This window comes from Myxine glutinosa, chromosome 4 (assembly GCF_964187855.1).
Source record: "Myxine glutinosa chromosome 4, kmMyxGlut1.1, whole genome shotgun sequence".
Lineage (NCBI taxonomy): Eukaryota > Metazoa > Chordata > Myxini > Myxiniformes > Myxinidae > Myxine > Myxine glutinosa.
Genome location: NC_136264.1, coordinates 161,669,650 through 161,692,634, shown reverse-complemented (window position 1 = coordinate 161,692,634; position 22,985 = coordinate 161,669,650). Strand labels below are relative to the sequence as shown.

Sequence of the window (22,985 nt, the reverse complement as noted above, 5' to 3'; positions counted from 1 at the left end):
GCAGCAGAATTTTTTTTTGGAGGCTTCCCCAGATCTGTGCCTCGACACAATCCTGTCTCTGAGCTCTACAGGCAGTTCCTTCGACCTCATGGCTTGGTTTTTGCTCCGATATGCATCGTCAGCTGTGAGACCTTATATCGACAGGTGTGTGCCTTTCCAAATCATGTCCAATCAAATGAATTTACCACAGGTGGACTCCAATCAAGGTGTGGAAACATCTCAAAGATGATCAAGAGAAATGGGAGGCACCTGATCTACATTTCAAGTGTCAGAGCAAAGGGTCTGAATACTTACAGTCACGTGAAAAAGTAAGTACACCCCATGTAAAGTTTTGACTTTTTAAACATATTTCAACATACAGATATTTGATCTTCATTTCAACAATAGTGATAGATAAAGGTGATATAATATAACAAATATCATGAAACATTTACATTTTGTAGTCCATTGTATAATTTAAATAAACATAAATGCAAATTTCGCATGTGGAAAAAGTAAGTGCACCCCAACATTTATCACTACTTCAAATACCTAAAATTACAATCAGGTGCACCAGCTCAGGTGCAAATGATTAGAACATCATTAGAGAGGATCTTGGAGGAACCTGTTGTATTTAAACCTCAGACATTTAGTTTGGTTTGCTCTTTGTTGTTGAAGTGTGTGGCGTCACCATGCCTAGATCAAAAGAGCTCTCCGAGGCCTTCAGAAAGAAGGTTAGAGATGCCTACGAGTCTTGGAAGGGATTTAAAAAGATCTCCAAAAGATCTTGAAATCAATCATTCGACTGTCCGGAAGATCATCTACAAGTGGAGAAGATTCCAAACAACTGCCAACTTGTTCAGGCCAGGCCGCCCCAGCAAGTTCAGCCCGAGAGCAGACCGCAAGATGCTGAAAAAAGTCTCTAAGAACCCCAGAATGTCATCACAGGACCTACAGGTAGCTCTTGCCACTGTCGATGTCAAAGTGCACGAGTCTACCATTAGAAAGAGGCTGCACAAATTTGATCTACATGGGAAGTGTGCCAGGAGGAAACCTTTGCTGTCCAGAAAGAACATCAGGGCAAGACTAAAGTTTGCCAATGAACACCTAGGCAAAGACCAGCACTTCTGGAACAATGTGCTCTGGACAGATGAGTCAAAGGTAGAGCTATTTGGCCACAGTACCAGAAGACATGTTTGGCGAAAACCAAAGACAGCATTTGACCACAAGAACCTGATACCAACTGTAAAGCATGGTGGTGGAAATATTATGGTTTGGGGCAGCTTTGCTGCATCAGGGCCTGGGCAGCTCACCATCATATAATCCACTATGAATTCTTCATTGTACCAGAGGGTGCTTGAGCATAATGTGAGGCCATCTGTCGGAAAGTTGAAGCTCAACCTAAGGTGGACCTTGCAACATGACAATGACCCTAAACATACCAGTAAATCCACCAAGGAATGGCTGGAAAAGAAAGAAATTGAGGGTTCTGGAATGGCGAAGTCAAAGCCCGGATCTAAATCCCATCGAGATGTTGTGGGGGGATTTGAAACGAGCTGTGCATGCAAGAAACCCCTCAAACATCACACAGCTGAAAGAATTCTGCATGGAGGAGTGGGCAAAAATTTCTCCCAGTCGATGTCAGAGACTGGTAGACAGTTATAAGAAATGCCTACTTGAGGTTGTTTCTGCCACAGGGGGCAATACCACCTATTGGAGCCAAGGGTGTACTTACTTTTTCCACATGTGAAATTTGCATTTATGTTTATTTAAATTATACAATGGACTACAAAATGTAAATGTTTCATGATATTTGTTATGTTATATCATCTTTATCTGTCAATATTGTTGAAATGAAGATCAAATAGCTGTATGTTGAAATATGTTGAAAAAGTCAAAACTTTACATGGGGTGTACTTACTATTTCACGTGACTGTATGTCACGGGTGTACTTACTGTTTCACGTGACTGTATGTAAATGTGATATTTCAGTTTTTTCTTTTTAATAAATTTGCAAAACTTTCTAAAATCCTGTTTTCTCTGTCATTATGGGGTATTGGGTGTGGATTGATGAGTGAAAAATGAATTTAAACGATTTCAGCAAAAGGCTGCAACATAACAAAATGTGAAAAAAGTGAAGGGGTCTGAATACTTTCTGAATGCACTGTACAAAGCATGGACAGAGCCAAAGGAACTTTAGAATAGGGGGCCGAATGGGGGTGGAGGTGGAGGGAGAGGGGTGGGGAGGGGAGGGGCTGGGAGGGGGAGTGGAGGTTCTTTTGATTTTTTTTTCACAAATAAAAAAAACTGGCATTTAATTATGTAGAAGCAAATCGATTTTGTTGACTCCAGACTGGCAAGTGACAAACGAGGTAAAGTCGTTCATCACAAGGAGTAGTGCATTGCACTGAAAGATTGCAAATCCATCAAAAATGACAAATCAAAGTGTAAAATGATGAGCAATTGAGCACCCAGACCATCTACAATACAAGCAATGTTTTAATGTAACAGCGGTAAATAATAAAAGAGTCATACATTTTCTGGTTCAACGCCAATGTCTTCACAGAATTTTTCCATTCCCAAAGGTCCAACGATGTCATCTTTTTCTGAAAGGAAGGAAATGAAAACTGGTATGAGTGAGCAAAAATGGTTTTTCATTATGTAATATTATAGTGGAGAAGGAACAAACTATTCTGAAATTCCACAAAAGGAAAATCTGTGTTGACATAAATGCAATAACCAATACAGTATTGATCAAATGGTGTAATTTTTTTTTTTTAAATAGCACCCTGGAAAGAAGCCAACTTCATTGGGAGGAAGTTCAATAGGGAGACTGGTGATGCTAGGTGGAAACACAGTTCAAGAGTGACTGGAAGGCACACTGACGAGCAACTTCACCACAGCTATTAAAATGACATGCAATGGCTCAAAGGGACCTTCCTGCATATATGCAATACATGTACAAACTCCACCACAAGCTTGAGGCATTGTTCAAAATAATTAATAATAAAAATCCAAATTAAGTGAATTTAGGAAAGATACGGGGTATGGTAAAGAAATGCAAGCAATCCCATTATAGCATAAATGTATTCAGGAATTGGAACATCCTAAACGGTTTTTTTTGCTGAAAATATAGGAAAACAAAATTTTGAATAAACACATTACAATGAACAACCCAAAAACAAATAAAAGAAAAAGGGATTTGCATCATTCTCAATGGATAAAGTAAACAAATCAATTATTTTTTACTTTAACGGCAAAACACTGCAATGCCATGGCACACAATTAATCGGTGCAACACAAAAGTTCCAATCACGTGGAAGTATTTTAGCGAACTGCTCTTTTAGTAGGTGCATTCACTTTGATGCTAAAATATGGCACATCGATTTGAAGGGGAAAACTTTCTATGGTTTACTGGTAGATTAAACTTTTAGATTTATTTAACAGTATCCCATCTGGATTTGTAAACTTTTCTCTCAATTGAAAATACAAAAAATAAAACATGACTGAGTGACAAGTACAAGGAATCTATATATCATCCCCAGAGAACGAATCAACAATACAAAAAGCAAAACCTTTAAAATCCTCTCCAATGGAACACTGCCTCATTCACTTAATCGTTTTTCTTGAGAGAGTATATTTGTCTGAGGCTCTTTTCTTTTTTCTTTTTTTCGTTCTGTCCCCTTCAATGCTCGTGCAATTGTTTTTCATAATCTGACTATCGGACAAGCCTCCGTTACATAATAAGTACAACAGCAAAGACTGTCTCAACAACATTCCCCTTCTCTCACTGAAAACTATGCTCATGAACTACTGTAAAAGCATGTTGTTGTATTTTGGTGCAATAGGTAAATAAACCATAAACGAATAAATGCAGACCTAGAAGACACAAAAGAGAAAGCAAAATGTGAACAACAAATAACCAGGGGATGAAATCAGAATAACAAATCATCAAGCAAGGAATTGATTGATTAAGCATTCCAGCATTGTGTGTGTCAAAACAATCCTTTATAGAGTTTGAGTAAGGATTTTTTTTGATATAGTAATGGTACTTGCAGGAAAGTATCACTCACCAGTATATTCAATAAACCAAGCAATACACCTTTTGGTTGAAAAAGCATCGTCGCTTTTTGCACTTTCAGATAGGTTAGATCTTGCCGAGCTGACAAAAACAATAAAGTATTATACAGATAAGTTTTTCATCATGGAGTTGGTTTGACTCTCTTGTTCATCACTTTCGATAAATAGAATTACAATTAGGCTATAGCTGTTGTATGTAGAAGATACATGTGTAGTTAGGTTGCTCCTTGCATCACTACCAAAAAAAAAGCAACCATCACTTTAAAAGAAAATAAGACTGCGAATTTAACAATGCAGAGCTTCCCCAGTATATATAGATAACAGTGGATCTTAAAATGAACAATGACTAGGCGAAAAAAAAAAAAAAAAAAAAAAAAAAAAACTACAGCATGGGGTGAACTTGTGCTGGGCCTTTTCATCAAAATGAGACCCAGGAAGGTCATGGCAAGTCAACAATCCTAATTGTTAAATGAAAGATAAATAAAGTTTAGTGACAAGTCAGCCCATTAACTTGAAATTACACACACAAAATATTGCAAATATAAGATGTGAAAATTTACGACACCTTTTTGACCGCTTGATGGGATTATCCTCGCCAAATGGTGACCTTCTCTTCTTCTTTACAGGCATTGTGTGCAAGCAGTCAAACACTGAACAATTGCAGGAACCCTGGTCAACTAGGCAATAAAAAAAAATTTCGCCTTAATGAAACATTATAAATTAATGAGACCATCGACATATTAGCCAAGTATGCCAGGGAGTGTGGAGGGAGAGAGGGAGAGAGGGAGTATGGGTTTCTGTGGAAGTATGAAAATAAAAAGTTGATTATTCAGGTATTTTTGAGGAGGGGTTACTTTATTCTCCTACAAATAACATGTTTTAGTATGGGTTGAGATGAATGGTGGTGGGAGAGGTTGAGCTTAAAGAATAAAAAATTCAGGGTGTTTCATAAAAAAAACAAAAAATGCAACCCATTAAAGTTATGCGAATTATTTAATCCAAAATTATTTCTATTGCAGGTTTGTATGAAGCATCATTTGGAGGAAAAATTGGAATCAGTCAGTCATACTATTAATTTTGAAGATGGCATGGACAATTGAACAAATGATCTTTATTGGAGAGTCTTACTTTGCCACAAAGTCATTTAAACAGACTCAAACACGATTCAGAAAGAAGTTCGAGAACAGATTAGCCCCAGATAAGTCTGCTATTTTTTGATTGATAAAGAGGTTTAAGTCCCACGGGACAGTGCAAAATCTTAATTGCTCAAAGTTTGGTCACCCAAGGACTGCAAAAGCACGAGATAACATTGAAGCAGTTTTGAGGAGCCCGAGCAAATGGCTGCGTCATCGATCTCAAGAATTGAACTTATCGTTATGAAGTTCACAAATAATTCTGAAGCACAAACTAAAAATATACCCATATCGCATACAAGTGAGCAAAAACTAAGACAATGATTAACAACTTGTGATAAACAATGTATGATGACGTGTGAACGATTTGAAGAAAAAAATGCATCGGGATACAAATATTCTGAGTAATGTGTGGTTTTTTGACGAGGCCCACTTTCTTTTATGTGGTCATATTAACTAAAAACAACATGTTTTGGGGTTATAGTTCTCCAGATGAAGTCTTGAAAGGCTGTTGCACAGCCAGAAATGCACTGCATGGGTTGCCATAATTAAATCTGGCATCATTGGGCCTTTCTGGTTTTAAGATGAAGGAAGGAAATCGATAACCATAACCACTGAACAGTACTTGATAATATAATATGAATGATCGTTTTAAGGCCATTTTCCCCGCTAGAGCGGGGGTTAGCCTTGCGGGCCCATGACAATCATGGTTCCCTGTTTGAGGCAATGTTTTTATGGCCGGATGCCCTTCCTGACGCCAACCCTTTGTCACGCTCTTACGATGCACAGGGATACGGTGTACCGATTCTAAATCGGGGTACACACCGTGATCATTTATCCCAGCAAGCTGGTACTCAATTTGCCGACCTCGGAAGGATGACAGGCTGAGTCAACCCCCCTGGCGTTAATTCAGTGATTGACCGGGATTCGAACCGAGGATCCTAGGATCCCAAGCCGGCACCCTAACCACTAAGCCAACACCAACACTAAGCCAACACCAACACTAAGCCAACACCAACACTTGATAGTTATCCACAAATTCTGGATTGCATTAGCGAGGAAGCGCCACATCAACAGGGCCTGTGAAATGGTTTCAGCAAGATGGGGCCAAACCTTACACTTCCAACAGATCAATACAGTGGCTACAACAGATATTCAGTGATCGAATTGTCTCGAGAAGGACAGATGTTGAATGGGCGCCCCATCATCCAGACCTCAACTCGCCTGACTTCTATCGTTGGTTACCTGAAAGATAGAATGTACCAAGGGAGGGAGATCTCAGACTATTGACAACCTCAAAAATGCAATTGCCACCAACACAGCTATTCCAGTTCAGGTATGCAGCCGAGCTATCGGCAACTTCAAAAGGAGGATCAATTTGTGCCTGCTGCAGCAGAGCAGCCATTTAGAACATGTTTTGTTAACTGACTTCTGAAATCACGAGTTTCATTTTTGTGTTACTTTATTCTACATATTACAAATATTATTATGTACTGGTAGAAAGCCCAGCAAAAATGATGGGTTGGAACAGTTTATTCGACGGTGCAGCCTCGTGAGCATGCCACCAACATGTCTGAAGCCTCAGCCTAGTGTCAGGTGTGCTTGTATCTTCTTTATTTATTAGACATCCTGTGGATGTAAATGAACACTCATTTTACTCTGCAAGCATTGCACATCACGTGCAGCAGATTTTAACCTCCTTGCACCTTGTATTTATTGTTATTTTTTAAAAAACGCTTCTGTACACCACCCTTGAGGTACACCACCCAAGCCACCATCTACAATTCCAATAGAAAAAGACAATTACTTTTATGGAAAATGTTTTTCGAGTTTGGATTATCCTCAAAAATAGACCATAGTGAACACACATTCGTGTTAAAAGATTGGCTTTTAAAACCTTCCCTTATGAAGGGGGACAGACATCTGTACAAACACACAGACTGGCATTGTGTTTTATATGGTGGATAAGTTTCATGTTGTTTCAATTGAAAATTGAAAAAAGTATAAAAACAAATTTGGGTTGCATTTTTTTTGTGAAACACCCTGTACATGTATTTATTTTTTTTAAATCACCATATACCACACACCACACTCACTTAGGTCATTCAGCACTTAAAGCGTTTAGCATTTAGACAACCGATGATCATTCTGTTTCCATTGTATTTTCTAAGACTCGTGGTAGAGCTTGCATGGAGAGTATCTATCACACAAGACAAGCACAGGTTTAAATCCCACAAGTCATGATACTGGGATCCAAGTGTAAAACCCATATACAGTCTTATTGTGTGCATTGTCACTCAATGTACTTGCGATTGAGATAAAAGTGCAATGGTAACTTCTACCAGTCTTTTTGTTTTTGAGATTTTGTTTTGATTTCAACTAAAAATATTTTGTTTTGTCATCCGACCAAAGATGACCGACTGACAGCCTTCAACTCCATACAGCAAAATTACTAAAACCACGGCAGGGGCCCAAGACATTTTATGTATTTTTCTTCTTGTTTTTTTAAAGTACAGAAAGCAGGAAGAGAAACATTTTTTTATGCAAAAAGATGTAGAGATGGTATGCCAAAAAGTATGGAAACAAGGGACGGACTGTATATGTGTGCGTGTGTGTGTGGTGTTTAAAAATAATTTACTGCTCAAATTCATACATGGGAACAATCAACACACACCATAATCGCAAATGGATACAGGGATGGACAGGGAACAACCATGACTCAAAGATGTAGGGATGGTTTCACATGATCATTTCTTGTCACTGTCCCTACCTTGTTTGCATTATTTTTGCCGTACCATCGCTACATCCTTTTGCATTAAAGAAGTTTTTTTTTTTTTACTAAGTATACTAGGAAAATCACTGGTTGCAAGATGCTGCCTTGGATCACTCCAACCTCTCCTGGGAGAGGAGATGACTCCATTGAAAGCTACGTTCTCGGTGTGAGAGGAAGAAATCAGCAATCCAGGAAAGGTGGCCTTTTATCCACAGACAGAAAACTTGGCAAGAAGAGCAGGATGCTAGATTGTGTTGAATGCCTGAGGTATGTACAGAAACATGGCCTTTTGTTTGAGATTCAGGATGTCAATCTGTTGTTGAAAAAGAAGCAGAATAATAGCTGAAGATGACTGGTCAAGATGGAATTCAATCTGATGGTCAGAGATTAAGCTGTTTAAGAAAAGGGAAAAAGTTATTGTAGAAAAAAAAAAATTGACATTGGCCGAGATTAAGGATTATTTGACTCTGCTACACGGCATATAGTCGAGAGGATCTGGTGTTTATGGGGCGGTTTTTGCATCCTTCTTGGGTATTGCACCCTTGTGTATAATTGGGAGTGATGTCTGTCTTTCAAGAAGGTGGGAATAAGCCTATGGATAAAGAGAGCAGACAGAGGATAAGAGCCACAGAGCAGGATTTGAGAATGACACTGATACCATTGGAGTGAAGTCAAGCAGAATTAAGGCCGGTCACACGTATAATCTACCTTTTGTAGGTGGTAACCAGTGTTCAGGAAGCAATGGATAGGGGGTAAAATGAGGATAGAGAAGGATGGGTTGGGTACACAAGCTTTGGAGCCAAACAATGAGGTGAGACATTTGACGTACCTTTCAAGCAGAATCAGCTGTGCAGTCATTCGAGTCGAGGGAAAGAGGGGATGTATTGAAGTACACACCAGAGACATACCTAATAAGGCACCCCAATAACTTTTAAGGAGACAGTTTGGAGAGTTCAGCCTTAAGGTTTGCATAATGATGTTTTCTGCATTGCCAGAGGATAAACACACTTGTTGCAAGTCTTGTGAAATGACACCAGGCTACCCCTGTTTAGGTTAGCCTTCCATGAGAAAGCAAGTGGGTTTACAGCCACTGCCTTGCTACATGACTCAGCGCAACAGGGCTGAGCTGAGAGGATGATATTGTCGCGTCCATGGCCAATGAAAACTGGTCACAGATGGATAGCCAATCGGTTAACTCCAAGGCAGCAGTTTTGAAACTTGGGCGGAATCTTTTTGGTGCGTGCGGGGGATGGGAAGGAGCTGAGGTCTTACCTTTACGGACAGCCGCCACTGGGTTTATTCCTGAAACCCACAGAACAGAGAAACACGACAAACAATTGAAAATGCAACACAAATGAATTTAATGAAAGAACCAAAAATGAACGGTGAGGTAAATCTAATTCCTAATTCGAGACGTCTCCACTCAGAAACGGAAACAGACAGGGGAATGATCAAAGAAAAATAAACAATGTTCTCTTTATAATCGGCCGGCACTCAGCTTTGGTCTCGATGAGCACTTTGGTGGGGTCAGTCGCCGAGACAGTCGCGCTTCGAAGTGCCCGAACAACGAGCCGTGCAGCAGGCAGCCAAACGTAACCCGCTCGATCCTGGCCCAGCCAGCACAACCCGGTCCTTCGCTCCCTCAAAGAGCACCGAGTCAAAACAACACCCCTGGCTCCAACGCTGCAAGGTTTTCTGGGCTCCGAACAGTTCTCCTCAAGCGCACAAGGGAAAATGCGACTGCCCGCCACAAAGCCAGCAACAGAGAGAGTGAGAGGGAGGGACGCACCCTCCTTTTTACCTCACTGGCGTCACTCCCCGGCCAATCCCCGTGCCCCATTACATCATTCCATATGCTCTCAACCAACGACGAACTTTGGGGCACGGCCTATCGGTGACGATCCCTTTGAGGTTGAGTCTAGCAGTCGTACAGGAATGTTCGGCTTTCTGTCGGCAATGTCGGTTTCATGGCCGTTGTTGTTATTGTTATTGTTGGTGAACGAGGGCTTTTATGGCCGGCCCTTTTCCTTGTAAAAAAACAGAAGGGAAGATCACAGGAGGCAATTACATACTGGGGATTATCCTTAAGCCCTATTTAACTAACACAAAAACCACCCTCCGTGTGGTGACGTGCAAACACTCTTAACCTGACAGGTTCCCTTCTTATTACATCGAGGGTTGTTCTTCGTGTCACACGGTCCATGCTAAAACCTATATGATCCCAACTCCACTATGGTGTTTCTTCCCTAGGCCCCACAAACATAACAATATGATAGCTGCAGAGGAGATGGAATGAATCCTGACAGAGAGAGAGACAGAGACAGAGACAGATTTTTTGGAAATGTTTCCCAAGCAGTCAATATAGGATGCAGAGGAGATGGAAGACCAACCAATTTGTGAAAGAGCAGATTGCAATCCCTACCAGTCCACCCCGAGCAAATAGCCAGACTTTGGCACCATAGTAGCTCTGCAAGTACAGTCACAATGATTTGCACATTTACAACAACTTGGTCAGGGAAACCAAGGGTGGTGGAGGAAGAAGAGGAGGAGATAGTGAATGGAAAGTCCAGGAGGTAGGGCAGATCACAACACGCGATTCATGTTGGGAAGTTCATAGATTGTGTCAGTCCCATGAGAATCACAGAAGCCCTTGGGGACATTGCCATAGCTGTTTTTTGCAGTGCCAACTCCCAGGAAACTAGAATGGTGGCAGCTGAAATAACTGTAGATGATGAATAGAGATTGCATGTGTGGCTATAAATTGGTTCAATGTTAGCAGAAAGAGGTGTAAGTGGAGTAATCCTCATCAAGTGCATGGTACATCACATAACCAAACATTCTATAGTTTCAGAGAGGGATGTGCAGTAAATGGGCCATTCCCGCTGTAAATAGGCAATGTGGGTTGGAGCTCATGATATGAACAGCAAGCCCACCACCAGAGCAGAGGTCTAGCCTATCAAAGCTGAAAGGAGAATAGCAAGGTAGACACACGTGAGTTAAAGTCATCCTGGGAGAATAATGTTTCTGTTTGGTGCACAACGTCTGGATTAGCAGCAACGACCTGTATGGAGAGATCTGTGATTTTAGAACAGAGTCCTCAAATGTTGGCGGTACTTTTATGGAAGGAGGAGAAATTGGAGCTTATGGAGGGGGTAGCTTGGATCGGTGGAACATGCTGGGGTTATACAAGCTTCTTGGGGTTAACTCACATGTACATGTAGTGGACAAAAAAAAAAGGAAACACCTGGGTAAATGAGGGACACAAAGCAACGGCTTCCACGCAGGTGTGGCCCATGTGTTAATCAAAACAAATAACATCCCAGCATGCTTAGGGTCATGTATAAAAATGCTGCTCAGGCCTGGTTGCTCATAATTATGGCTAGCATGGCTGCAATAGGAGACCCCGCAATGCCCCCATCCACAGAACATGTGTGGTCACCAAATGGTGTGATGAGCATGACATTTATGTTATCCATATGACTTCTCAGTCACCAGGTCTTAACCCAATTGAGTATTCATGGGATATTCTGGAATGATGCCTGAGACAGCGTTTTCCACCTCCATTAAACAGGTGTGAATCGATTCACTTTCTCGTGGAAGAATGGTACCATATCTCTCCTGCAGAATTCCAAACTCGAAGCCACGGCGCATACAGGCCGTACTGGCAGCACGAGGTGGCCCAACACCCTATTAAGTGACTTTACATTGGTGTTTCCATTTGTTTGTCCACTACCTGTATCTGCACTTGCTGGATATCAGATTCCATTGGAGAATCATGAGCTCAGGAATATGTAAGCACACATCGTGGCTCCGGTGGTTATAAGCGCAAAGAAATGCAGTACTGCAAAAATGTGATGGGACAAGTAATGTCATTAGGAGAAGCAGTCCAAGAATCCAAGACAGACGGAGAAAAGAAAATGGGGCGGGGGCCGGGGGCGGGGGAGGAGTGAATGAGAAAAAGTGAGAGCAGATAAAATAGGAGCGAGATCCGTAAAAGCAGATAATGGGGAAGCTGAAGTGCACGGTGCAACGCGCGCGACTTGCTACCAAGGAGGAAGCGGACAACGCGGTACATTTATTGTTCTTTATTAAAAGAGGTCACTGTAGCACTGGCGCGCTCCGGGCTGCACGCCCGGTGTATATCCTGAGGCCACGCCTACCCCTCGGCGTGGCCGCCGCCCACTTGGTGCGCGGAATGATGTCACCATGCCAGTGAGCTTCCGTGTCCGCCACACGCGCCCCCCCAGAATTCCCGCGCACCTGGAGGGCCAGTTTGCGGGGCAAACGGATGACCCGGCCGAAGCGCCCTCTGGCGACTGGCGGCGTCCGGGGTGCAGGGATGCCAGGTGGGATGCCCCCGGCTGTACCCGGGATGGGTGCCGGACCGGGGGGCGGTGTGGCTGCGGTGCTGGGCGGTGCCGGGGGTCTGTCCGCAGGGGGGCGGCCCCGACGCGGGGGCCGAGCCACCGGCGGTGGGTGGTCCACGTCGAGGTGGGCCGGCTTGAGGCGGTCTATGGAGACCCGGCCAGGAGTGCCGCCGATGTCCAGGGTGAAATGTTTCACCCCGGTCTCCAGCACGCGGAAAGGCCCGTCGTACGGGGGCCGCAGTGGTGTCCGGTGGGCGTCGTGCCGGATGAAGACGTACTCCGTGGTGCGAAGCTCCGGGGCGACGTGTGTAGGAGGGTGCCCGTGCCGTGGTGCGCCGTCGGCACCGGGGCGAACCTCTGGGCGGTCTCCTAAAGCGCAGAACGCTCCTGCGCCGCAGACCATGGTGCCGTGGGGTCGGGGAGGAACTCGCCCGGCACCCGCAGCAGTTGTCCAAAAACCAACTCCGCCGCGGAGGCGCGCAGGTCGTCCTTGGGCGCCATCCGGAGGCCCAGCAGGACCCAGGGGAGCCTGTCGACCCAGCCGCCGTCGCGGAGGGTGGCCCAGAGCGCGGCCTTCAAGGAGCGGTGGAAGCGCTCGCACAGGCCGTTGGCCTGGGGGTGGTAGGCCATGGTTCGGTGCAGCTGGACCCCGAGCCCACGCGCGACCGCCCCCCAGAGCTCCAAGGTGAACTGGGGGCCGCGGTCGGACGAGATGTCCGAGGGGGCGCCGAACCGGGCGACCAAGGTGGCGATGAACACCTGTGCGACGTCTACCGCCGTCGTCGTCGCCAAAGGCACGGCCTCCGGCCACCGGGTGGTGCGGTCCACCATGGTGAGGACATGGGTGAAACCCCGCGAGGGGGGCAGAGGTCCCACCAGGTCCACGTGAACGTGGTCGAACCGACGTTCCGGCACCGTAAACGGGGCCAAGGGGGCCTGGGTGTGTCGGTGCACCTTTGCGCGCGAGGCACGTCCTGGTCCAGCCGCGGACGGCCTTCCGGAGGCCATGCCAAACAAACTTGTTGGCGACCAACCTCTGGGAGGCCTTCGTGCCCGGGTGGGACAGGCCGTGGATGGCGTCAAAAACCTGGCGCTGCCAGCCTGCGGGCACGATGGGGCGAGGCCGCCCGAGGGAGACGTCACAAACGAGGGCCATGCCCGCGACGTCGAAGGGCACCTCGGTGATGCGGAGGCCCGTGACGGTGGTCCGCAGGGCCTGGACCCCGGGGTCGGCGGCCTGGTCCGCCGCCATCCGGGCATAGTCGATGCCAAGGTGGACTGCGTGGGCGACGGCCCGGGAAAGGCAATCGGCCACAGGGTTGTCCTTTCCCGCGACGTGCCGGATGTCCGTCGTGTACTCGGACACGGCCGCGAGGTGACGCTGTTGCCGGGCCGACCACGGCTCGGCGACCTTGCCCATCGCGAAAACCAGCGGCTTGTGGTCGACGAAGGCCGTGAACGCACGGCCCTCGAGCAGATGGCGGAAGTGCCTGACTGCCAGGTGAAGCCCAAGCAACTCGCGGTCGAAGGTACTGTACCGGCGTTCGGGCGGGCGAAGCTGCCGGCTGAAGAACGCCAGCGGTTGCCAGGCACCACACACCCATTGCTCGTACACCGCGCCCACCGCGTAGTCCGAGGCGTCGGAGGTGAGGGCGATCGGTGCATCGGGCCCGCGAGCATGGTGGCGTTGGCCAAGGCGAGCTTCGCGCCCGAGAACGCCGCGTCCATCTGCCCGGTCCAGGTAACGTCACCTTTGCCCGGCTTCCCTCGAAGGGCCTCGTGTAAGGGGCACAGGAGCTGGGCGATGCGGGGCAGGAACCGATGGTAAAAGTTTACCATGCCCAGGAACTCCTGGAGCCCCTTGATCGTGCGGGGGCACGGAAACCCATTCACCGCCTCCACCTTGGCCGGTAGGGGGACGGCCCCGTGCCTGGTGACGCGGTGCCCCAAAAAGTCGATGCTGGTGACGCCGAACCGGCACTTGTCGGGGTTCACGATGAGGCCATGCTGGCCCAGCCGTTCGAAGAGCGTGCGGAGGTGATGAAGGTGCTCTTCGCGAGACGCGCTGGCGACGAGGATGTCGTCCAGGTAGACGTACAAAAAATCCCAAGCCGCGCAAGACGCTGTCCATTAGGCGCTGGAACGCCTGAGCCGCATTTTTCAAACCGAAGGGCATCTGAAGAAATTCGAAAAGCCCGAACGGCGTGATGACAGCCGTCTTCGGGATGTCCTCCGGCCTGACAGGAACCTGATGGTAGCCGCACACGAGGTCCACCTTTGAAAAGAAGGACATGCCCGCCAACCGGGCGGAGAAGTCCTGTATGTGGGGGATGGGGTAGCGGTCGGGGGTGGTGATGCAAAAATGTGATGGGACAAGTAATGTCATTAGGAGAAGCAGTCCAAGAATCCAAGACAGACGGAGAAAAGAAAATGGGGCGGAGGCCGGGGGAGGAGTGAATGAGAAAAAGTGAGAGCAGATAAAATAGGAGCGAGATCCGTAAAAGCAGATAATGGGGAAGCAATGTTTTAAATTAACCTTGGCAAATATGGAGGAAGGAGAGAGAGAGAGCCAGAGAGAGGGGGAGAGAGAGGGCATGGAAAATGGAGAAGGAAAGGGAGAGGGAGAGAGATAAATGAGAATGAGGAAGATGAGGAAAAAAAAAAAAAAGGAGAAAGATCAAAGGGTTCTTGACTGAAGTATATGGAGATATGGTCACGGTCAAGACTTATACATGTTAAATCAATACAGAAGTATAAAATGAGTGCATAAGTTTGACACAACCAGGCACATGGGACAACAGTACAGACAATGATCTGAAATAGCTCGACGAGATGGATCCAGAAGAAAGAAAAAAAAATAACATTAAACAAATAAAAAATAACATAAATATCAGGACCTGACTTCCGGTCCCTCGAGTGACGAGGGGTGCTTCGATCTCTCCACGGCATCAAAGTTTGAGTGTTTTCCCGTTCGTTTCTTTGTCAAATTTCCGCTGGGTATTTTGTTGTGTATGTGTTATTGTGTGTTTCTATTTGGTTTTGGTTTTGTAGTTGTTGCAAATTTGTGTGTAATTAGTCGTTTTTTTGTTCGCGCCTCGTGCGCCTCGTGGTCTCTCCGGGCTCCCTCCCCCCGTCAGTGTTTTGTGAATATGGGTTCTTTCCTTCATAGTATTTGCTTGTTTCTTTGATTTTCTTTTCTCCCCCCCTACCTCTCACGAACATCTTACTCTTTGTCCAGCGTTTTGAAAACAGAACAAAAACAAAAAAATTCTATATTAATTCTTTCTCTCCTCCCGGACACGCGCTTGTTCGCTCTCCTCCTCGTCTCGACTTGTGCCCCGCCCCCTATATCTCGTTTTCTTCCACCTCTGCTCCTGCTTTCTCAAATCCACGTTCTCACTTAGAGACTTTTCCCAGATTGTTTTTCATGGTTTTGTTTAACTATTATTTAAATAAGTTTAAACCGCAGCAGTGATGCTGACGCCGCCCTCCCCCTCTCCCCCTCCCCCCCCCCCCCCCCCCCAGAATTTCCATGTTTTAAACGTTTCCCAGTGTGTACCCTGGATTAGAATAGGTACACCGTATCCCTGCGTGTCGAAAGAGACGACTAAGAGGGTTGGAGTCAGGAAGGGCATCCGGCCATAAAAACATTGCCTCAAAAAGAGAACCATGACAATTACAACTACATATGGGCAGGGTGCAGCCCAAAGTGGAGATCGGTTTCTGAGGTTTGGGACATGGAATGTAGGGACACAATGACAGGGAGATCAGGAGAAGTGGTGGAAGCATTGGTCAGAAGAAGAGTGGACATATGTTGTGTGCAAGAGACGAGATGGAAGGGAAGTGGTGTGAGAATGGTGAAGGGTAGGCAGGGACAGAAATACAAGTTTATGTGGCAAGGGTGCCTGGAGGGCGTGAATGGTGTTGGTGTCCTGTTTTCTGAGGAGTTTGTAGACAGTGTGGTGAGTGTGACTAGAGTGAGTGATCGGTTGATGATGGTGAAAATGATGATTGGAAAGCTCTTGGTGAACGTCATCTCGGGATATGCTCCGCAGGTTGGTCGAAGCGATGAAGAGAAGGACATGTTCTGGTGTGCGATAGAGAAGCTGATGGAAAACGTGAAAGATGAGGAAGTTGTTGTGGTAGGAGGAGACCTAAATGGACATGTGGGAAGGAGTATGGACGGTTTTGAGGGAGTTCATGGGGGTTACGGATATGGTGTGAGAAATGGAGAAGGTGAAAGGATTTTGGAGTTTGCTGATGGAGCTGATTTGTTGATTTGTAATACTCAGGTCCAGAAAGAGGATAATAAGCTCGTTACATACACGTCAGGTGGGTCGACGACAACCGTTGACTACCTGATGGTGCGTAGGCGAGATAGGGGGCACATCCGGGACACAAAGGTGTTCCCAGGGGAGCAGGCTGTTTCACAGCACCACTTGGTTGTCTGCGACATAAGGGTGAAAGGTGCGAGGAGAGCTCGGCGGGTGAAGTACCAACCGAGAATGAAGGTGTGGAGGTTGAAAGAGGTGACAGTAAGGGAGGCATTAAAAGAGAGGCTGAGTAGGGTCGAGGATGATGTGGTTGAGCTTGAAAGTGGTTGGATGTCAATGAAAGCTAGTCTGTTGGGAGCCGTTGGTGAGGTATGTGGATGGACAAAAGGACCACCGAGGCACTCGGAAACATGGTGGTGGGATGATGAAGTTGGAATGAGGATTGACGAGAAGAGGAAGAAGTTCAAGGAGTGGCAGAAGGCAAAGGGTACGGGAGCAGAAACAGCAGAGCATGAAAGTTATAAGGCAGCCAGGAAGGCTGCAAAGAAAGAGGTAGCAAAGGCGCAGGAGGCATGTAGGAAAATGTTCGGAGAACGCTTGGATTCGGAAGAGGGTCAGAAAGCAGTGTTCAGGATTGCAAAGCAGATAGCGAAAGAGAGGTGTGATATGATGGGGGTGAGTTGCTTGAAGGATGAAGTGGGACAAATCGTTGTCGACCCAGATGGAATTAAAGGAAGATGGAAAAGATATATGGAAATGCTGTTGAATACAGAAAATGAATGGGATGGCAACATAGAGAGTAACTAGAGGGGTCAATATATGGTTGAACCCCCAAAAAATTGATACAAAAGGTTTTTCAATGGATTCTGGTACCATTGGTCATGCTAAATAACATACTAAAAATCTAGTAACATCTGACTTCCGGAAAGGGGTCATTTTCAAGATGGCGTCCAAGATGGCCGCCGGGAGCTTAAAATGGCCATATCTCAATTATTATTCAACCTAGAAAGGTGGTTTTGGTGTTTAACCCTAGGTTTTAGGGCCCAAGGAATCCAATTGAATCAATAAAATTACCATCAGTTAATTATTTATTGACAAGTCCAAGATGGCATCCCAAGGTGACATCCTGATCCACTAAAATGGCTCTGTCAAATACTAGTCAACCTAGAGAGATTTTTTCAGTGTGTATACCTAGGTTTAAGGCACCCAGGCAATCATCAAAATTACTTAAATAAGCACAAAGTAATCAGGTAATCCAGTAAGCCAGGCTTACCAGCCCATTCGGCATTTGTTGTCTTATACAGTTAGTCGCTATTCATCGTCATCCTCCGACTCACCAGCTAATGAACCAAGTGTGCGTTTCAGATTGGAGATAAGAGTGTAATGTGTCTACACCACTGCCACCTGTGACTCCAGTCCACAGTATTCAGTGATCATTACAGACAAAGGTTTGTACAAAGCTTGAGAGGTTATGGCAAGGGACAGACTATTTTATATTGGGGAGGGGGAGAGGGGGGGGACTGAAAAATCTGACAAACAATTTATTTTCATCTCAAAAGGAATAAGTATATGATTTGGTACATGTATGCATAAACAAGATCCATATTTTTTAGACATTTCCAAAAGAAATGTACACAACTTTTCCCAGCTATAGCCTTGGGGGGGTGGGGGGAGGGAGGGCACTCCATGTGTTCAGGGTAGTAGGACTGTGCCACCCATTCACAGAACTTCCGAGTTTCACTGAATGTGACTTGAAGGTTGGTCTGCTTTGGGAGTTGTCGTTCAACTTCAAACAGGCCACACCAGGTTGGCAGGGGATGATGCACATTATTTATCAGGGAAACAAACACCCAGGCCAGTCTTCAGTCAGGTATCTACCGATGATAGACATGTACTCGGGGGACAAGACGTGCATTCTGTCAACATTGGAGTTCCTTTCTGTGTGATGTGACAATCCACATAACAAGTTTCTTCCAGAGGAGTCGGAGGATGACGATGAATAGCGACTAACTGTATAAGACAACAAATGCCTAATGGGCTGGTAAACCTGGCTTACTGGATTACCTGATTACTTTGTGCTTATTTAAGTAATTTTTATGATTTCCTGGGTGCCTTAAACCTAGGTGTACACACTGAAAAAATCTCTCTAGGTTGACGACTATTCGACAGAGCCATTTTAGTGGATCAGGATGTCACCTTGGGGAGCCATCTTGGCCTTGTCAATAAATAATTAACTGATGGTAATTTTAGTGATTCAATTGGATTCCTTGGGCCCTAAAACCTAGGGTTAGACACCAAAACCACCTTTCTAGGTTGAATAATAATTGAGATATGGCCATTTTAAGCTCCTGGCGGCCATCTTGGACGCCATCTTGAAAATGACCCCTTTACGGAAGTCAGATGTTACTAGATTTTTAGTATGTTATTTAGCATGCACAATGGTACCAGAATCCATTGAAAAACCTTTTGTATCAATTTTTTGGGGGTTAGGCGAGTTTTTTTTCGTATATTGACCATACTAAACCCAGTTTTAGGACCGGCAGAGAAGATAACTGAGAAGGAAGTTGAGGAAGCGATAAAAGCAATAAATTAAAAAAAACACCTTTAGAGGCCATTTTTCCCCGCCAAGCGGGGGTTGGCCTTTTTCGGGCACCGTGGTTGTTGTTGTTTTTGTTGGTCCCCTTTTTGAAGCAATGTTTTACGGCCGGATGCCCTTCCTGCCGCCAACCATTTTTGTCGCCTTTTACGACAAACAGGGAATTACCAGTGAACTGGTACTCAATTAGCCGACCTCGGAAGGATGACAGGCTGAGTCAACCCCCCTGGCGTTAATTCAGCGATCGACCGGGATTCGAACCCAGGATCCTAGGATCCTCAGCTGGCACCCTAGCTGCTAGCCCAACACCAGGCTACAATGAAGAGTAGAAAAGCGGGAGGGCCGACAGGAGTTGTGGGAGATATGTTGAAGGCAGCAGGAAGTTGGGGTGTGAAGAGAATGACAGAGATCTGTAATCTGGTGGTGAAAGAAGGCCGCATTCCAGTGGATTGGGAACCGAGTACCCTAGTCCCACTATACAAGGGGAAAGGTGACTCTCTGGAGTGTGGCTCGTACCGAGCAATAAAGTTATTGGAGCATGGAATGAAGGTATTGGAAAGGGTGTTGCAGAGGAGGATAAGGAAGAAAGTGAAGATCGACGAAATGCAGTTTGGATTTATGCCAGGAAGAGGAACGACAGACGCGCTTTTCATTGTGAGGCAGTTGCAGGAGAAGTACATGGAGAAGGGGAAGAAGTTGTTTCTTGGGTTTGTTGATCTGGAGAAAGCATTCGATAGGGTTCCAGGCAAAGTATTGACATGGGCATTGAGGAAGTTAGGAGTGGAGGAATGGTTGATCAGAGTCGTGATGGCAATGTACAAAAGAGCGCGCACAGCTGTAAGGACGAAGGACGGGAACAGTGGTGAGTTTGAGGTGAAGGTGGGAGTGCATCAGGGGTCGGTACGAAGTCCACTACTATTTGTAGCTGTGATAGAGGTGCTGGCTCAGAACGTAAAGGAGGGTTTACCGTGGGAGTTGTTGTATGCAGATGATCTGGTGTTGATTGCGGAAAGTATGGATGGACTGAAGGGAAAGATGAACAAGTGGAAGGAATGTATGGAGACAAAAGGTTTGAAGGTGAATATCAGAAAGACGAAGGTGATGGCAAGTGGTAAAGCATGTGGTGAGGTGGAAAGAACTGAGAAGTGGCCCTGTGCTGTGTGTAGGAAGGGTGTCGGAGTGAACTCCATTCAATGTACAATGTGCGCTGAGTGGTTTCATCAAAAATGTAGTGGTCTGAGAGGGTCATTAACCAGTGTGGCAGCTACATTCAAATGTAAGGTGTGCACAGAGGGAGCTGCAGATGGAGGAAATGTTGAGTTGGATCTTGGAGACGGCGTGAAGCTGGAAGGTGTGAAAACATTTTGCTACCTCGGAGACATGCTGAATGGAGAAGGTGGATCAGACTCGGCAACGGTTGCTAGAATGAGATGTGCATGGAAGAAGTTTCGGGAACTGAGTGGTGTGCTGATGATGAGGGGAGTGTCGTTAAAGCTGAAGGGAAAGGTGTGTGCTGCATGTGTGAGAAGTGTTATGATTTATGGGAGCGAGACATGGGTAATGAACGTAGAGCAGCAACGAAGGTTGGAAAGGGTGGAAATGCGAATGGTTCAACGGATGTGTGGAGTATCGTTGAGAGAGAGGAAGACAAATGATGAATTGCGAAAAATGATGGGAATAGAGCCTGTGATTGATGCTGTGAAGAGGAACAGGTTGAGATGGTTTGGTCATGTGTTGAGGAAGGATGAAAGTGACTGGTTGAGAAGAGTGATGGAAATGAATGTAGAAGGAAGTAGAGGACGGGGAAGACCGAGAAAGACTTGACTAAAGATGGTGGAAGAAGAAATGCGGGCAAGGGGGTTAACAAGGAGAGATGCACAAAATAGGGCAAAATGGAGAAGATTGTCATGGGGACCGCAAGGCTGACCCCCGCTCTAGTCGGGAAAATGGCCTTTAAAATGCATGTTGTTGTTGTGTTGTTGTATGCGGGGGAAGCGGGACCAACACACCAATGCGACTTATTTGGAAAGGCAATATCCAATAAAATGGAAACATAACCTATAACAATAAATAAAGAAAGAGCAATCAGAGATTCCAGACCCTCACCAGGACGTTTTTTTTTTTTTTTACTGAATCGAGGTTCGTGAAAGAGCTAACATTTACTTCACAAACACATCAACCAGACAAACAAAATATATAAAAAGAGGGAGCGGAAGACAAGATGGGGAGAGAAGGGGAAGCACACAAACACTTGAGAGCACACAACATTTGAGAGCAGGGAGATGTGTGGAAGGGAGAGGGCTTGGGGGGAGGAAGCGTGGGATGGGGGGGGGGCGAATGGGAGAAGTATAAAACACAAGGACACCAAGGACTTCCACGACAGAGGTTGGTATTTCAAAAAAGTGGAATTGGGGTGAAATTAGCGGGGGTAGAAAAGATCAAGGTTTTGGATGGGGGAAGATAAGAGATGGTGGTGAACAGCTGTTTTAAAGACCTGGAGGGTGGAGTGGGATTGAAGAGAGTGAGGGAGTTTGTTCCAGAGGTGGGAGAAAAGAGGAATGAAGGAGTGAAGGTGAGCAGAGAGTCTTGATTTTGGCAGTTTAACCATAAGAGGGTTGCAGGCAGATCTTGTGCGACCTGTAGGAATATTTGCGGGACAGAGCCCAGAGAGAGCTGGGGGGGGGGGGGGGGCAAGGCCAGAGAGGAGTCGGTAGAAGACGGAAAGACCACCAACCTGCCTGCGGTGAGTGAGTGAGAGGCCCTTGGAGTTAGCTTCATCGCGGGAGATTCCAACGATTCTGAATGCTTTGGTTTCAACAGCGTGAAGACGAGCTAGGTGTGAGGCAGTGGTTTTTTGTGGTTTTAAGGCTTTGTGGGAAAACAAATATAGCAGCCAAACCATATGACCGAAGAAGTCATTCTTTTTTTTCTCCACCAATTTATCCCCAGATGATGCTCAATAAATTTCATCTTGATCGGATGAAGTTTTGTACTTGTCGAATTATGACGTCCTAATGGAGGTACCTATGACATCACCATTAACGTATGTTATTCCCCATGGAGAGTTCTTTACAATGAGCCATGTCTCAATTTTCTCTATGCAGCGCTTTTGGAGATGTAGAGGTGCAAAGTTTTTCGGTTTTTCCAAGATGGCGCCCATACCACGTGACCGATTATGTCATGATTATCATTCAAAATTATACAGATGGAAGCGCACCTGTGGTGAAAATTTCCTGTCAATTGGACGAACAGTTGCAGAGAAAATCACATCTATTGTGTGCGGACAAACAAACAAACGGACGGACTCAAATGCAATACCCTCTCCTCTGGCGTGGGTAATAAATGGATCCATTATTTGTTCAAGCCAGAATACATGGGTACTTGAAAACATCGAGTAATTGCTTATCTGTGAAACACTGCGTGACAAAATGGCAATGTCCAAAGTAGAACAGGTAGCAATTTTCAACTCTATAAAACTCAGCACATCAACAAAGAGCTGAAAACACTGCAATTAACACAACATAGAAAACCAACTTCACCGAAGTCCACACCATCCAATTCCTATCAGCAATGACATCAAGGAAAAGTGTCGGCCGAGCTCTCACTCCTAATCTCGAGGGAATGCAAGACTTCACCAATTCACTTGCGATTGTTGTTTTCACACAAAATTGGCCCATTTAAAACGTTTTCTAATCAGGCAAATTTATGTAGACAAAACTTATGTTGTAAAAACAAAAAAGCATAACAATACAGTACACTTAACGTAGAACGAACGTACATCAT

General features: G+C 45.6%; 1 protein-coding gene across 9 annotated transcripts in view; it reads right to left on the bottom strand.

The window, feature by feature from the left end:
- DCUN1D4 (defective in cullin neddylation 1 domain containing 4) overlaps nucleotides 1-22,985 on the bottom strand; it is a 46,770-nt gene that overhangs the window by 19,849 nt on the left and 3,936 nt on the right. For all 9 annotated transcript variants that reach the window (XM_068113923.2, XM_068113921.2, XM_078776681.1 and 6 more), the window contains exons 4-6: nucleotides 4,625-4,736; nucleotides 4,053-4,141; nucleotides 2,515-2,585 (exon numbers count right to left, since the gene is read on the bottom strand). In XM_068113923.2, coding sequence (XP_067970024.1) covers nucleotides 2,515-2,585; nucleotides 4,053-4,141; nucleotides 4,625-4,689 — 225 coding nt within the window. In that variant the 5' untranslated portion in view covers nucleotides 4,690-4,736. The remainder of the gene's footprint in view (nucleotides 1-2,514; nucleotides 2,586-4,052; nucleotides 4,142-4,624; nucleotides 4,737-22,985) is intronic.